The following is a 17,702-nucleotide window of genomic DNA, read 5'->3' as shown; positions in this document are numbered from 1 at the left end:
CATATACTGAACGCTGGCTAAGTTAATATCTCAGCGATGATTGTAAAATAAATATTATAGATCTTGAAAACAGGTGGATTAGGCGGTGAAAGAAAGAAGGAGCCAACAACAGGCAGCTTTCAAGAGTTTTTGTGCGTGTTCTAGCATAGCTGCCGAACACTCGGGGTAATTTCAACCAAACTAACATCTGGCTACTCAAAATAATCGAATACGAACGCTATTACCGTCTAATTCGAAATTTTTGTTGTTTATTCCTGTACCTGAAGGAAAACTAAAAATATAGTGTATCGTCGATTTTTTGTTAATGTTACAGTGAATTTGTAAACGGGTTTACTGTACAAACGTATACGGTATATTACTTTTAAAATCATGTTAATAAACCAAATGTGTTTTCACTTTGTAGACACATTTCATTCTCTTTTCGCAAAATAAATGATTAGGATAAATAAGTAACCGAGCAATAGCGATATCAGCTGTTGTGTAATAAAAGACAACTTTTTAATCATATCATATTCATTTCGAGGGATAGGAGATCATTGTCTGCATCTGTAGCACACACAAATACAAATACTGCATATTTGCTGTGTAATAGCAACTAAATTGATTGTGTAACTGTTTAACGTACAGGCTATGCAAAGCGTGCTGATAGGTTATAGAGCTCGAAGTACATGGTTTTCGAAACATAACAATAATTATTAATAGTAGGAAATGTGCAGAATGAAACAATGTTTCTATATTTACATTAACTCACAATATATATTGTTTTCAATACATTGAGTTGCGAGTCAAGAAATTGTTACTCCGATCGCACATCTCATATTTCCTAAGAACATCTTTTGTTTAAAACATAATATATTACGATATGAAAAACTTTATTATACATTTAAAAACGGTAATGTCTGACACTGCCGGCCGGGGTGGACGAGCGGTTCTAGGCACTACAATCTGGAACCGCGCGACCGCTAAGGTTGCAGGTTCGAATCCTGCCTCGGGCATGGATGAGTGTGATGTTCTTAGGTTAGTTAGGTTTATGTAGTTCTAAGTTCTAGGGGACTAATGACCTCAGAAGTTAAGTCCCATAGTGCTCAGAGCCATTTGAACCATTTTGTCTGACACTAGAGCAACCCGATTCTCACATAACGGTACTTCTTGCGGCCTTATTTCAGACAACAGTACCATAAATGCCAAACTCTTTAAACTGACAAGTAGATTTGGGCCATACAAATTTAAAATTAGGTTTATAGTATCATTCAGTAGAAACAGTACGCCGTACTCAAAGTTTACTACTACATATCGTATCCTGAATCCGATGTCTGTTCACTAGTATACTAGTACATTATTAGAAGGGCACACACTTCATTGCATCACAAGAGCTGTGAGAACGAATAACGAGTTGCACGAGCGACGGATTTATCGCCATGTAAAGCGATTTTAAAAGTTACTGGTTTCGCGTTTCCTACGCTGTGCTCCGGAATTTATAGCGTAATAAATTTTACTGCTCGCCATAGAACCAGCAGGTAATGAAATCCGAGAATGGAGCTGCAGCCACGAACATCGCTCGCTTCCGGAAATGCTTCATGTGTCTCTAGCCAGCTCTGCTTACTGTTGCCTCTCCTCTTAAGCTAAATGCAGAACACTCATTCCCTTAATTCTAAATTGCACTGAAGTTTTGATATCTTGCAGTTGTTTTCGCTCTTTCTCATTAACGTGCAGGACCAGCGAGAGAGACGAAACTACAACGCATGTTATCCTTAGGGCGAAACTAGTCATTAACTGGAACAAATATAGTCAGAACACAAAAAAAGCTTGTAAAAACTATTACTATACTATTTTTAATTTAAGTGTTTAGAAGATGGGCTCTCTACACATTCAGCCTGATGCTCACTAACAAGAAAATGGGTCCGATGAACAATACAAACTAAAATAAATACGAACTAAAATAAGATTCCTTTTTTCGCAAAACGACTGAAAAATCACTCTCATATTTTTTGTAAATTGTATTTTGCAGTGGCGATTGTTTTACGCATGTCGTTTTCGTTGAATAAAGGTTGTTTAACGATGCTAGAAGTTAAAAATAAATTAAAAAATCGACAGTTGTTCTCTCGTGAAAGATGCTTTCAGACACAGTTCGAGCTCAAACCGACAAGTCTAAGATAGGAAGCACAACACTCAATTTAAGCCACAAGAATGTTTCTCTACACAATTTGTAATCAAAGCAGGAATTCGGCTAGCGATGGGCAAAAATAACGAATGATACTAAGAAACTGCTTAACACTTTAAGTATTGGTACTAAGGAGAATGGTACGGGATAGACTGTTTAGCTTTTACAAATGATACACAATAATGACAGAAAATTCTGAAACAGTAACAGAACAAATTATTGTACTGAAAGAAGTAGTAGGAAACACTAGCTTCCAAATATTTCTTGAAAACCGTTAGTCAAATATTAAGGACGAAACGATCTAGTTAAACACCAGGTATGCAACATTACAACGTTTGAACTGCTTTAATGTCGGGAAGAATGGAACTCAGCCACTAGGTTGGCCGCAGAAGCCTTGAGAGTAAGAGCCAGAAAAATAGAAATATCTTTCCAAATCACACAAAATATTTAATATATAAAATACTTTTCTACAAATAAAGGTTCATAATCACAATAGCCAGTTTGTCTACGATTAAGCATCTGAGTGTATTATTATTTCTGACAGACCTTTATCAGTGGGATTATAACGAAAAAAGAAAAAGATCTTTAACAATATACAGAGCATAAATTATAAAAATTGATCTATTAACGTAAAACTAATAAACAGCTCTAAAAAATACCATACGCAAACAGAAAGTTCGTTTTTACAGGCAAATAGGAAGAAATGCTGGCCCCAAACGGACGAAACTCATTTACAATATCCTTCACCAGAAACCGAAAGCAAGACTTCACTGCTACGTAAACGTAATGAAAGATCGAAAACTGAACACACACATGTAGAGAGACACAGCACCGAAATACATTCAGCGCCGGCCGATGTGGCCGAGCGGTTCTAGGCGCTTCAGTCTGGAACCGCGAGACCGCTACGGTCGCAGGTTCGAATCCTGCCTCGGCCATGGATGTGTGTGATGTCCTTAGGTTAGTTAGGTTTAAGTAGTTCTAAGTTCTAGGGGACTGGTGACCTCAGAAGTTAAGTCCCATAGTGCTCAGAGCCATTTTTGAAATACATTCAGAAGATCTACAGTAACATTTGAGACTCTCCGAGACGTGAAGCGGGCAACTGGCTCCATGTGGTCTGATAAACAGCTAGCAGGAAACACTGAGGGAGCTCTAAGAAGACCAAGATATAATTGCTTTACCCACCGCGAAGGCTACCCAACAGTTGTAATATTACTCAGCGACTACAATAATTATTCTGCTTGCAGAGAGAACTTCTTGTCGCTCACACCTATAAAATTAGCAACATATCTATGGGGCCTCTGGCTTACTTCATTTTTACCTTTTATGTCACGTGATCTAAGTCAATGCCCCATCCGTGAGGCCACAAGCCACACCCCCTTTTCTATGATGATTACGGCACAAGCAATGCCTTATTTATGACGTCAGTCAAATCCCAAAAAGCCACACTTCATCTTTTGGAACGGTGGTCACCATTACAACAAAACAACCACAGAGTAATATTTAGCAGGAATTAAAATAAAACAGTCAGTCGAATGCATCCCCAAAGCCGCTATCTTAGCTGTGCTCAAAAATATCTGTACGACCTGAATTTTTTCACTATTTTCAAAAGTAATCCAAAAAATTATGTGGAGAGTGTATGTAAAATACATAAGTAGTTTCCACAAGTAAACTGCTCTATGATACTTGTCAAGTATCATAATGTTCTTTCCAAGTCCAAAATGTCTGCAAAAATACTTCAGCAATTGGGGACACACACTAGTTTTCATGTTAGTAGGAACAAAACATTTTCCATGTGCATGTGATTTAGAAATTTTGAGACATTGTCACGTTGTCAACATTTTCTCCTTTTGGTTTCTACAATGCGCTTGTAGTACTTGGTCAATGTTATAAACAAGCTTACAAGATAACTACTGAAAAACATGTTTTTACATTCCTAGATTTTACTTTTTCCCACTATTTATGTTATTTTCCCATCATGAGTCCTATTTTATCAATTGACTGTTTTCACGGCATTAAAAAATTCCTATAGATAACATTTGCCACATTTTACAGTTTTGCACCAATACTACAAGCTTCAACACCGATTTTCAAATTTATTTACGTGGAAAGTATATCCTGTTCCCACTCATACACAACCTGCGGGATAATGCATAACATAAAATTCCACAGTTTGTTTCAGAATCTAAATCATTTGGCGTTCTATGAAAAATATAGTTGCCATTTTAGGGTCTGTTTCAATTTGTCTCCGCAATAAAATCTAAACTGCAGAAAATCATCAAAAACAGCATTTGGAATTCTTTTTACACTTAAAAGGCAAGTCATGTAATGTATAAACGATAATTATTGATTTGGTAGCGCAGTTATTTTGTACTAATTTTGCAAAAGTCTCATTGATGAGTTCTCTGTCACACTTAGTTTTGGCATAATATTAACAAAATTATTTCACTTCTTAACAGCATCTTTGTGCCATTCAGTATGCAAATGCATTTTTATAAATTCGTGAAACTTTTTGAAACTCGCGAATGAATGCCGCGCGGGATTAGCCGAGCGGTCTAAGGCGCTGCAGTCGTTTACTGTGCGGCTGGTCCCTGCGGAGGTTCGAGTCTTCCCTCGGGCATGGGTGTGTGTGTTTGTCCTTAGGATGATTTAGGTTAAGTAGTGTGTAAGCTTAGGGACTGATGACCTTAGCAGTTAAGTCCCATAAGATTTCACACACATTTGAACATTTCGTGAATGAATGGATTATAAATGCACTATAATGACTACCAATGACGCCGGCCTTAGAACAAACCAACCATGGATATAATAATAGCCAGTCCAACCAAAATATTCTCCTTATGCCATCTACGTCATTCTTGAAACTATAATTTTTGTCAGGTTGCCACAAATTCAGTAAAATCTTATATTTTGGGAATCGTCAATCTCCTTTGTTTTTCAAAGCAATTTCCGACATCGGAAATACTGATCACGGGGCTACTGTCCTTTTGATCAAAGTACTTGAAGCCAGCTGTGGTCCTGGCTAAGTCTATATTTTCTCCATCAGTACAATTTCTGGGATTTGTAAAAATGATATTTGAGTTTGACTCATCCTTTCCTTGTGGCTTTTCATTGCAGGCAGTATATTTTTCGATTCTCTCACTTTCATCTTCTGTTTTCATTCGTTCGCGAAGTCGAAAAAACTTACATATATCACTCATTTTTCACCCTACTCACTATACTTTTTACACTTCACAACATATAAAATTCTAAATAACCCATATTCATGCACCACTGCTCGCTCACAAGATATTTTTTATTATGGAAAATTTGAGAAAAAACTTGGTCCACCACCTACAGCACTCTCGCACCATATCGTCCAGCTGACGCGTGTGACTTCCGTGACAATGCATTGTAGAGACGTTCAAGTTCAAATGTGGTACTTATTTGTAGTAGTGATTATGGAATTATTTGAATGAAAGCTGTTATACAACAGCCAGTGAACGAGTGTCACCCACTGTTAGATTGCATAGGTTGGCACTAGTTCCAATGGGGAAGACTTCGTACAGTCAATGACAAATATCGATCAATAGCCACATAGAACAAATGAACACCTTTTCAAACAAATAAAAAGAAATATATTACAATACACTATTTCAAATTAGCACCTGACAGTTGTTAATCATTATCTGAATTTTGAAGGAATAAGCTTTCGTGGACTGTGTTTTGTCATGCACTTGTTTTTGTTTTGTTACCCTGATAGGCTTGGGAACGGCGGATGACCTTTCCGTTTTACATACGCAGTAGTTTCATCATTCAGAGGATTGGCAGCTTCATTTCATTTTATTATAGCTTATTAGTAATGCTTGTAGTTTGCTGACATGTAATTGTTTTTTGTTTATGAGTTTTGCGTTGTTCACAAGTACTAAAATCCCGAATGTTGTGTCTATGGAAACATAAACTTAAATTTGAATTTTTCGTCATATAGGTATTGTACTTTGTTTTATTTTTCAGAGATGATGTCAGTTTAAGATTTACCTCAATTTTACGTCTTTTCGTTTAATGTCCATTTATAATACATTATTTCATCCTTTTGATATTGGCAAGAACAATCAATTAGCGTGCCTCTAGGAAAAACGCAGCAATGTTGCTGAAGAATGTATTCGTACATATTGAAAATAAATCGATGGTTCATCAGCTTACTGTCATTATCACGTCATTATTGTTAACCTCTGACAGGTGTGCGTATCGATATTTTGTATTGACATTGTACTAAACGTAATGTCCGTTTGTGAAATAGCGATAATCTATGTAGTTTTTAAGATTCGTTTTCGAAACTAAAGGAAAACATCAAGTAAAAGCTCCAGTTGTTTCAGCAACGGTTGGAAAATTTTCGAACAAGCTCACACCGTCCGTTCGACAACAGACATTCCTTCACTTTCGAGAGCCTTTGCATTCTGCCTCTCATGTACTACAGTAGTCCTAGAATAGCTATAGAACAATTTTCGTGCATCTTCGTAGAATAATAGTTATTAAGAAAAAACATAGTGATTTTAAATTAATTATTCTGTTCGTAGTTTCAGTTCCAATCTCCTATAAAAATTTTCATTACTTCCGTTCATATTATAATTCTCTTTAATTATCTACTATATCACTCACACGTCATTTCATGGATATTTGTATGCCATTTAGTGGCAGTTTTACAGGTTTTTCGTCCATAAAAAAGCTGGCTATGTTGTTTCAGGTTCCTTGTCATACTGGAAAGCTAAATGAGCTCTCACTAGCGGCAGTTAACTTCCCCCGCCCCCTCCCACGTCCCCCGTAGATGGCTCAGTCAGCGATAAAAAAAATGAAATGCTTATCTCAAGTGTCACAATGTTATTTTCCTCAAATGAAACATTTTCCACGTCTAAATTGTTCTACGATGCTAGTCAAGTGTTACGATGGTCTTCATCCCTAAAGTCCATAAAGTAAATTGTCATTTTGGTCTGAGGAATTGTTATTGGTGGTTAATAGAATAAACTGTCATCATCTGGCCGGCCGCTGTGGCCGAGCGTTCTAGGCGCTTCAGACCGGAACCACGCGGCTGCTACGGTCGCAGGTTCGAATCCTGCCTCGGGCATGGATGTGTGTGATGTCCTTAGGTTAGTTGGGTTTAAGTAGTTTTAAGTCTAGGGAACTGATGACCTCAGAGGTTAAGTCCCATAGTGCCTACAGCCATATTTTTGTCATCATCTGGTGGTTTTACACGTTTTCAGTAGTGTTCACGTTAGTAAGCACCATTTAAAAGAAGAGGGGGAGGGGATGAAGATAACCCATCATGTTCAACAGCAGATACCGTAATCTATTTTATAAATAGCCTCACAATGCTTTTAATTTGCATTTGATGCAAACGAATTAGAGATTAATTACAAAACTAATGCTGGAATACATTTCAGTCGGAACTATCGTGTCAAGGATGACTAAAACGTTTACAATTTCCTATAATCAACTGTAAATGACAGAGAAATCTAATGAAATTATGCAATTCAAAACACACACACACAACCATGACCAAAAGACAAATGAACTGATGAAGCACGGTGTAAGGAAGATGGAAAGAAGAGTTTCGATGAAATTTTTTTGATACAAAGTCTCACTTAAACTTCATGTTTTCGTAATACACAAGGGGAACTACATTGAATTTATTTTTCTATTTATCTACCTTTTTTCATGTGAAGATCAGCCCGCACTGGTATAGGTATTGTCAAGGTCGCACAGTGCAAATCATTAGCTCAAAACATACGAGATGCATAATACATAACATGCTTTATGAGGACAGGACGGCTATGACCATGGTTTAAGAAATTCACGTAAAACCCAAATCAGGATGGCCAGACAGCGCACTCCATCCTCCCGAATATGAGATCGGTGCCTTAACAGCTGCACTGTCTCATTCCGTTGGACTTATTGTATAATGTTCCTTGACACACACGGCACGTTTCAGGTAACGTAGAATACAAAACATGGTTTCGTTGATCGCCAAACACTGTAAGGACTCCCGGACTGTGAAAATGCTGCTGTGCCCCTTGCAGCGTTCCAGTCTGCTCAGAAAGCTGACCGTGGCCACTTTTATTCAACTGTACTCCACAATCAACTTGAAAACTGAGTCAGGCACGTGCTGGATGGTTGGTTGCAGCAACAGCAGGCTCGTCAATAACGTCCACCTGGATAGACGCTTTCCTCTTTCGGGTGCCACAGCAAGCTCCCTCGTCTTTTCGAACTTCAGTATCATCTTCTTTAAACCATTTAATGACATCGGACCTCTCCCCAAACCTTGCAGCCGCCGATGCTCTCTCAATACAGTACTGTAATTGCTGCCGTTCACACTAAACAGTTTCAGTAACTGCACTCGGTCTCTCTTCTCGACTGCCATTCTGTTCACTCACGTTATTGCTTGTCAAACGACAGCAAGGGTGTCATACCGCTCATGTAAGCCATACACGGCGCCAGAAAATTCGCACTTTTTTTCAGCGTCTACCGGTTCCGAATTAAGACATTAGCATATCTACGAAATTTCACTGCCATACCATAATTACAGCCCACATTCGACCTTCATGAGTACCCGAACTTATAACCACCCAGTATTACTAACACTTTACCACCAATAGATGTGCGAATATCTCTAACTTTTGAACCTCGTTTTTCAAGTAAGACAGAAACCATTCGTCCGCTGTTCCTCTTATGCTTAGCACTTCTAGCTTGTTTGGAAGTATTTTAAGGTCAAAAGTGTCAAAAGCGGTGGAAAAGTCTAAGAATATGCCTGTATAATAGTCACCCACGTCAGGAGCTTCAAGTTCCACTTTTGGGAACTCTGTAATGGCCGATATTCTTCTTCCTCATCGGAAACCAAAGTGTGCTTCGATGAAAATGTTGTATTTACTAATATAAGTCTTTCATGATTGCTTCAATTGTTTTTGAGAATAAAGACAACAATGAAACTGGCTTGTAGTTTTCAGTGCTTTCCGCCTTACCTTTCTTTAGTAAGGGCAAGACTCGTGAGTGCTTTAAATACTCTGGAAAAATATGTAAACTAAAGAATGTTTTTTAATGGGGCTCGTAAGTTATGTAAGTTATCTACGCCCACCATTACGTAGAACGGAGACAGGAGCTTCATCAACGCTTGCTGACCCGTTGTTTGTAATTGTTGTATTGTCTTACTGACTTCAGGCTTTGTGTGGGAAGCATCATTGTGCTTGCTGTGCAAGTCATTGTGGCTTCTACACAAAGGCCGCATAGAACCATCAGGAGGAATCAAAACAAAAAAGAAATAAGGCGTAATACTGAAACACTGCTCATGCGAGTGCCTTCTGAGAATATGACTGTGTGTGAAGACGATCAGACAGAAGATGATGGAGATATGCATCCAGACTCAACGTGGGAACATCTATTGACTCAAGGAAGCTCGACTATTTTGTTTGTGTATTAAATTCATCGAAGCAACAGGCTGAGCCTTTAGTTTTACGATTAAAATGATGGAATCTCTTCTTCGCAATACGAAAGTGAGTGTTTCTCATGAATGCCATGCTATTTTTTTTAATATTTCTCGAAGAATGGTAACATGGCTTTTGGTAATGATATTGAGTTCGTTATACAGACTCTTGGCAATGATAGCCGAGTAAACAATTGTTCATAGGTTTCAGAAAAGTTCCTACAGCAAAATATCGCTGCAAATCGGCAAAGAAATACGAGTGACCTTCAATAAGGAATGCAACACATTTTTTCTCGGTCAATTTAAGTCGAAAAAAAAATGTCAGATTTTTTATGGAACATCGTGAGATATTCCGCTTCGGCCCCTACAGTTCAATGAAGTTCCGATACGTGGCGGCACTGTACGTAATGCACTCCGTCTTCAGGCCACGAGTGGCCTTCCGGGACCATCCGACCGCCGTGTCATCCTCAGTGGAGGATGTGGATAGGAGGGGCGCGGGGTCAGCACACCGCTCTCCCGGTCGTAAGATGGTATTCTTGACCGAAGCCGCTACTATTCGGTCGAGTAGCTCCTCAATTGGCATCACGAGGCTGGGTGCACCCCGAAAAATGCAACAGCGCATGGCAGCCTGGATGGTCACCCATCCAAGTGACGACCACGCCCGACAGCGCTTAACTTCGGTGATCTTACAGGAACCGGTGTAACCACTGCGGCAAGACCGTTGCCGGCGGCGCTATATGTAGCATTCAAAATGGCGACTGTAAGGGAGATGCGTTTCGAGGAAAGAGCTGTCATTGAGTTTCTCTTGACAGAAAACAAGAGCACGCAGATATTAATAGGCGCTTGCAGGATGTCTACGTAGACCTGGCAGTGAACAAAAACACGGTGAGTCGTTCGGCGAACAGTCAGCCATCACCGCAAGAAGATCACGCAAAGCTGTCCGATCTCCCGCGTTGCGGCCGGCCGCACGCAGCTGTGATCCCTCAGTGTTGAAACATACGGACACTCTCATTCAAGGTGACCTCGCAGCACAACTGGACGTCTCTGTTGGTAGTGCTGTCACACTTGTCCACCAGCTGGAGTACCTAAAGTGTGTACCCACTGGATTCCTCACCACCTGACAGAGGAGCATAATGAGCAGCGAAGGACCATCTGTGCGGAATTACTTGCGCTTTTCGAGGATGATACTAACAGTTTTCTATCGAGCTTCGTTACAGGCGATGAAAGATAGGTTCATCACTGCGAACCGGAAACAAAACGAACAGTCCATGGAGTGACGTCACAACACCTCTCCTCCGCAGAAAAAGTTCAAAGCCGCACCATCAGGCGGTCTTCTGGGCCTCTGAAGGGGTTATTGTTTGATGTCCTCCCTCGAGGTGCAACGATCAACTCTGAAGTGCATTGCGCTACCCTCAGGAAATTGAAGAACGACTTCAATGCGTCCGTCACCACAAAAATAAAAACGAACTTCTCATTCTCCTTGACAACGCAAGGCCTCACACAAGTCTGCCCACCCGAGAGGAGCTGACAAGTTTTCATTGGACTATTCTTCCTAGTCCACCCTACAGCTGGGATCGCGCACCTTCCACCTGTTTGGTCCAACGAAGGGTACACTCCGCTGGAAGCATTGCGTAGATTATGAATTTATTGATGCAGCAAGTTGTTGACTCCGGCGTCGACAAGTAGAGTGGTACCATGCGGGCATACTGGCCCTCCCAGGAAGGTGGCATATGTTGAAAGACAAAGTTTTGTGGCCAAAAGTATGGGCAAAGTGTTATACCGGAGCCAAGGTAGCCCCTGAGGGCCGGCAACCTATATTACATCACGGAGGACGAAGTTGTCTACATCCAAGGGGTACCAAAAGCGCCATGGTAAACACCAGCTATTTACATACAAGATAATGGTAATAGACATTCCGAGCACTACTTCCTGCAGGGAGACCTCGAGCCACGGCTTGTAGGAAGTATCACTACGCCAAAACCTGATTGGCTGGAGACAGCTGTTTAGGGGCTAGAACCAACCCCGAAGTTCAGTTCACTCCAGATGCCGATCTCGTGTACTTCGACCGTTGAAGATTACGTCTTCGTCTCAGAATTGGACTGTTACTAGGTTGTGTGTGTTACCACGAACCTTTGTGGAAAATTAGAAGTGAACTTTTATTTGCCTCAATTAGGCGAGTTTTACTGGCATCGTTATTGTTACATATCGTTTGTTGTTCAGTCATCAAACTTGTAAACATATATCAATAAAAGTTGTATTTGTGAAAAATTTCGAATTGTCAGTCACAACATAATGTGGTGTACTTGAATCCTGAATAATACCAACGTGCTATCAGAAAAGAATATTTTACATCGCTTATTGAACGCTCTTCGTATTTGTAGGTATGATTCTTAACTATATTTCACTCTGTTAGTAATGTCTGTGATCGCCTTTGTGTACTAACAATTTTTTAAGTCTTGTTGACAGAGAATGTCCTTTTGTCAGATTATTATTGCGTCTTCCCAAAATTGCGTTACGCGTCTAGGAATGATAGATCACGTCGTGAGGAACAACTTTTTCTATAGGCGAAGTGTTCGCCAACGCTTCCCGGCGACTTCGGACATCTTTCATAATTGAATATGCCCTGAGAAGCGTCAGGGCGTAGGTTCTCTGCTGCTTTCGTAAGCAGTTTGTGTTGCCTACAAGCATCGACCTACCTCCACGTTAAAGACGGTAGGCCGAGCTTCTAAAATATCTTTCTCCGCTAAGACACACACATTCTCAATATTTTCTTGTCGAATATCACTCTATCAATTTACTGGAGCAGGTAGCACGCAGATGCAGCAGACCTGGTTAGCGGACCCCGCTAGTTCGACGAAATCTCATCGTCCCTGGGCTGGCTAATTCTATAAAACGACGCCTCGCGCTGCTAGGAAGCATGAGCGAACACTTCTCTAACAAACGTTCTTCCCCATAACTTCTTCTGCCTCCAGACGTTTTTCGCAAGATTTTTAAACATTCTGTAAAATACATAGCCTATCGTAAACATTAAAACATCCCTTTATAATACGAAAACGGAGGCCGGTTAAGAAATTCTTAAATTAGGTATGGATTTAGGTTCAAATGGTTCAAATGGCTCTGAGCACTATGGGACTCAACTTCGGAGGTCATCAGTCCCCTAGAACTTACAACTACTTAAACCTAACTAACCTAAGGACGTCACACAGATCCATGCCCGGGGCAGGATTCGAACCTGCGACCGTAGCGGTCTCGCGGTTCCAGACTGTAGCGCCTAGAACCGCACGGCCACTCCGGCCGGCATGGATTTAGGGCCAATGGCCTTGCCGCAGTGGTAACACCGGTTCCCGTCAGATCACCGAAGCTATGCGCTGTCGGGCTGGGCTATCACTTGGATGGGTGACCATCCGGTCTCGCGTGCGCTGTTGGCAAGCGGGGTGCACTCAGCCCTTGTGAGGCAAACTGAGGAGCTACTTGATTGAGAAGTAGCGGTTCCGGTCTCGGAAACCGCCATACGGTCGGGAGAGCGGTGCGCTGTCCACATGCCCTTCCATATCCGCATCCAGTGAAGCCTGTGGGCTGAGGATGCCACGGCGTCCGGTCGGTACCGTTGGGCCTTCCAAGGCCTGTTCGGACGGAGTTAAGTTATGGATTTAGGAGCGAATTATCTTAAGAAAAAGTGTGCATTGTTGTTGTAACTATAAAAAAGATATTTTTGTTAACCAGTGTCGTTAGTAACAAATGGTTCAAATGGCTCTGAGCACTATGGGACTTAACATCTATGGTCATCAGTCCCCTAGAACTTAGAACTACTTAAACCTAACTAACCTAAGGACAACACACAACACCCAGTCATCACGAGGCAGAGAAAATCCCTGACCCCGCCGTTAGTAACATCTCAGGTCCCACGTACGTGCTGGCGAAATATCTGAAGCAATTACTATGTCAAGCAATGTGAATATCACATTCGCAACCACCAATTTCGTCCATTGTCTCGAAGAAATGCGATTTCAGGACACGAATATCACGATTAGTTTTGATGTGGTTTCTCTCTTCACCACAATACCGCTTAAAGAATTGTTGGAATTAAGTTCGAGACGGGTTTTACGGAGCTCTTTAGGCACGTCCTCTAGGCCGCTTATTTTGTCTTCGACAGGAAACATTATGAACAAATAAAAGGTGTGGCCTTGGGCAGATTGTTATTTTCAGTAGTTGGCAACTTACACACGTAGTATTTCGAGGCCAAAGCACTAGAATCTGCCAAACAGAGGCCAACATGTTTCTTTCGGTATGTTGGTCACACATTTGTAGTTTGGCCACGTGGGATGGTCGAACTTCATGAATTCCTGCAGCATCTCAACTCGATGCATGTTAGTATAAAATTCACGATGGAAACAGAACGAGTTTGTGGTTAAGAAAAGTGCGGATGGATCACTGGGTCGCGGTATCTGCAGGTATTCCGCCCATATTCTCTAACCGCATTCCACAAACTATCATCACTACACCACAGAGAAGTTCCGTGCTTAGAACACTGCTACACAGAGCACTTACTCCGTCACAGAAAGCAAGCCTCGTCGAACAACTGACACATCTGGGGGAGGTTTTCAAAAAAGAATGGATACGCAGAACGATGGATCTGTAGCGCCCTGCAAATCAAATCGACACCCCCTGCAGAGGGAACCGGAATCAATAATGAAGAAACCAGAGACGCATACCTTCCATACCATGGTGTCATTTCCAGGAAGATCGGAATAGTGCTTCGAAAAAGTTTCTAGTGTGTATCGGTGCCTCCGCCGAAAATAAAACTACTGTACTGCGTGAAATATAATGCAGAACTCCGAAAAAGGGTTCTGAACAACACATCGTGGGAACGTGGCACATCGGATGTTCGACAGGTTATGATAACTATTCAACGGGTATGTAATGATCACAAGCGTTTTATCCTCCTGGTGCAGCCAAGTAAATCAGTTGTCAGCGAATGCTGTCTCGCCTTTCAGCATGAAATGAAATTCAGTGATACCAGCATCGCGGTGTAGGCGACGAATTTCTGAGACAGTGTAACAAAAGCAGGAAATCGAGATAATAGAAATAACCTGGGCAGGGAGTTTAGCTTAATGAAAGTTTACCTGAAGTTCGCTGAAATCAAATAAAAAAACATGTCAGTTCTCTCTCTCTCTCTTTGTCTCTCTCTCTCTCTCTCTCTCTCTCTCTCACACACACACACACACACACACACAGATAAACGCCTACTAACTCTCTCTTTCTCTCTCTGCCACAGATGAGTGCCTATTAACACGATTTTCCTCGCATGTAACGTCCTTACGTTGCCTTCTTGTCGTTTTTTAATTCATTGACTGTTTTATTGTCTCGCGCCGCCGGGGAAAAGTCGCTAGGGTGGCATTCTAAGTGTATCGTTCGTAACATGGTTGGAGTCCAAACACTGATCAATGAAAATTGCACTCGACGTCTGACGAAGACAACTAAGGACGTTGCCGAAACATCGTGTAAATAGAAAATGACAGTTCAGCTGAAAACACAAAAATTCGTAAATATCTTTAATTTTTGTTGTCCTGTCGTCATCAGTTGTCTGTAATACTATGTCGATAATTTTCTTGTTGGGTCTGTCTATTTGAAACTGAATAAAATCAATTTTATCATACATACTTGTTTCGTCTCTGTTGTTTGGAGCCGAAGTTTAGATATGCTGCACGACATCTAAGCATTATCTACGTACCTGCCACTGATGATGCTTTTCAAAAAAATAAAGGAAAAAGGCGTATGTCATGGTAAAACCAGTTTTATTCAGTTGCAATAGACTGTGCGAACCTGAAAATTACCAGCAAAATGGTAGTTATCGTAATTAATACATAATTTTACAATAACTACAGAAGAATGCTGAAGATAAGGTGGGTAGACCACGTAACTACTGAGGAGGTATTGAATAGGATTGGGGAGAAGAGAAGTTTGTGGCACAACTTGACTAGAAGAAGGGATCGGTTGGTAGGACATGTTTTGAGGCATTAAGGGATCACAAATTTAGCATTGGAGGGCAGCGTGGAGGGTAAAAATCGTAGAGGGAGACCAAGAGATGAATACACTAAGCAGATTCAGAAGGATGTAGGATGCAGTAGGTACTGGGAGATGAAGAAGCTTGCACAGGGTAGAGTAGCATTGAGAGCTGCATCAAACCAGTCTCAGGACTGAAGACCGCAACAACAACAAACAACAACAACAATCTAATTAAAGTTGTGTTAAATACATTTCTCATAATGTAACAGTTCTGTCGAAAGAGAGAGGTGATGAACTTAGAGAAACGTATGGCCGCAAACAAGTATGGAAGTGAGCAAATATTCAATTTCCTGAGGAGTGACTGAAACTGCTAAACTTCTTATTCTTTTGCTTCTGCTCCCACCCCTCCGTCTTTAATGATATGTTACGTCGTGTAGCTAGTTATGACTTTCATTTCGTACTGGCGGATGCTGATCTTCCTACTTTTACGTAACTGTCCAAATGACTCTCATCTTCCTGACTTCAATGTGAATATGTCGTTCAGAATTTGAGTTTGGTCTGTTCTGTAGGAATCACTTGTTCAAATACACTTTGTATTTGTTCCTGTTATAGCCATAATTATTGCTTGCTTCTTCTTTTAAACCCTGTTATTTTTCATGGATATTGGAGAATTTAAAAGGAGAGATGAGAAGGCTAAAGTTAGACTTGAAAGGAATTAGTGAAGTGAATGGAAAGAGGACAGCAATTACTGATCTAATGAGTATAGCCTAAGGGCAGCAGCATCAGTGAATAATGTAACAGATGTTAACACCGTTATGAATAGAAATGTAGGTAATAGAGCGAAGACACCTTTAGCGTACTTGGGTGGGGCACAGCTTAGGTTGGAAGGGAGTAAAGTAACCTGCCAGTCCTGCTGATATCGTGTTGCTGTTTGCCTACCCGGCTAACAGGCACGCATGGGCACGTTAAAAGCGGAATTTGCATACCTGTGGTAGGAGGGAGTGCCATGAACAACTTACTAGAGATCCTGAGTTGTGGGGGATGAGTGTGGGGTTGTAGGTGCGTTTGATGGTCCCTTTTGAACTTTTCCCTCGAATAACTCGAAAATCGTGGCCCCCAGCGAAAACGTATTCCAGCGAAAAATTGTAACTCTATTTTCTACAAGGTCCTGCTCATTTTTTTCTATAGGAATAACAGTTGGTGCGTAGCGAGCGAGAGAATATTAAAATCTCTCGCGTTGTTTCTGATGGCCAGTTATAACATTGCAGGTTGCATAAGACGACAGCGGTAGGGGCAGCTTAATCACCCTCGTTCTAAACGGTCGTCTTACTGAAGAAGAGGCGAGAAGTATTAAGACTGTCCTACGTTAAAGTTACCGCCCACTCTAAATTCAGGTTCTAATTGTGCTTCCTTTTACTATCTTCTTCGATATGTGCACCGCCATTATTTTTGTGAGACAATGGCACGGCAGTTCTGGCTGCCAGAAAATCTTCCACCAGAGCAATGCCATCCACCGCCGGATTAGCGCCGTCTGGAACATTAAACTCTGTTGCAGGATCAACAACCTGGACGACCTGATGAATATGGGCCTGTTCCTGAACGACCTGAACCTGCACGGCCTCAGCCGCGAGATGGTGCTCACTGGCTGGCAGCACTACTCCAAGTAAGTACAGTACACTGCAGTGCACCACATAACATACCTAGTCCAACTCTGTCCAGGGACGCTGTATGCGTGTGCAGCTATAAATATCCCTTTCACAAGGTGTATCGGAAAAATAATGAGACTGGCTTTTTATCTACCAAAGTTTTTATTTTTTTCAACAACAGTATTGTCCCCTTCAAAGAAGTTCCCTTCGGCAGCTGTACACCGACAGAGTCGTCTTTCCCAGTCTTGGCAGCAGCGTTGAAATGCTCTAACTGGTAGGGTCTTTAAAAAGTCGGTCACATTCTCTGAACGTTCTCCAGAGTCTCAAAATGACGTCCTTTTAAGACATTTTCAATTTCGGGGAAAGAAAAAACTTACAGGAAACTAGACCAGGTGAATAAGGAGGGCTGTGGAACAACAGGAATCCCTTTTGAGGTCAAAAA

General features: G+C 41.2%; 1 protein-coding gene across 1 annotated transcript in view; it reads left to right on the top strand.

Moving 5' to 3' along the window:
• LOC126259486 (soluble guanylate cyclase 89Db-like) overlaps window positions 1–17,702 on the top strand; it is a 497,463-nt gene that overhangs the window by 412,660 nt on the left and 67,101 nt on the right. The window contains exon 7 of the mRNA XM_049956325.1: window positions 17,170–17,277. Coding sequence (XP_049812282.1) covers window positions 17,170–17,277 — 108 coding nt within the window. The remainder of the gene's footprint in view (window positions 1–17,169; window positions 17,278–17,702) is intronic.

This window comes from Schistocerca nitens, chromosome 5, assembly GCF_023898315.1.
Source record: "Schistocerca nitens isolate TAMUIC-IGC-003100 chromosome 5, iqSchNite1.1, whole genome shotgun sequence".
Taxonomy (NCBI): Eukaryota; Metazoa; Arthropoda; class Insecta; order Orthoptera; family Acrididae; genus Schistocerca; species Schistocerca nitens.
The sequence above is the reverse complement of the archived record's forward strand: the minus strand, read 5'-3'. Positions and strand labels throughout refer to the sequence as shown.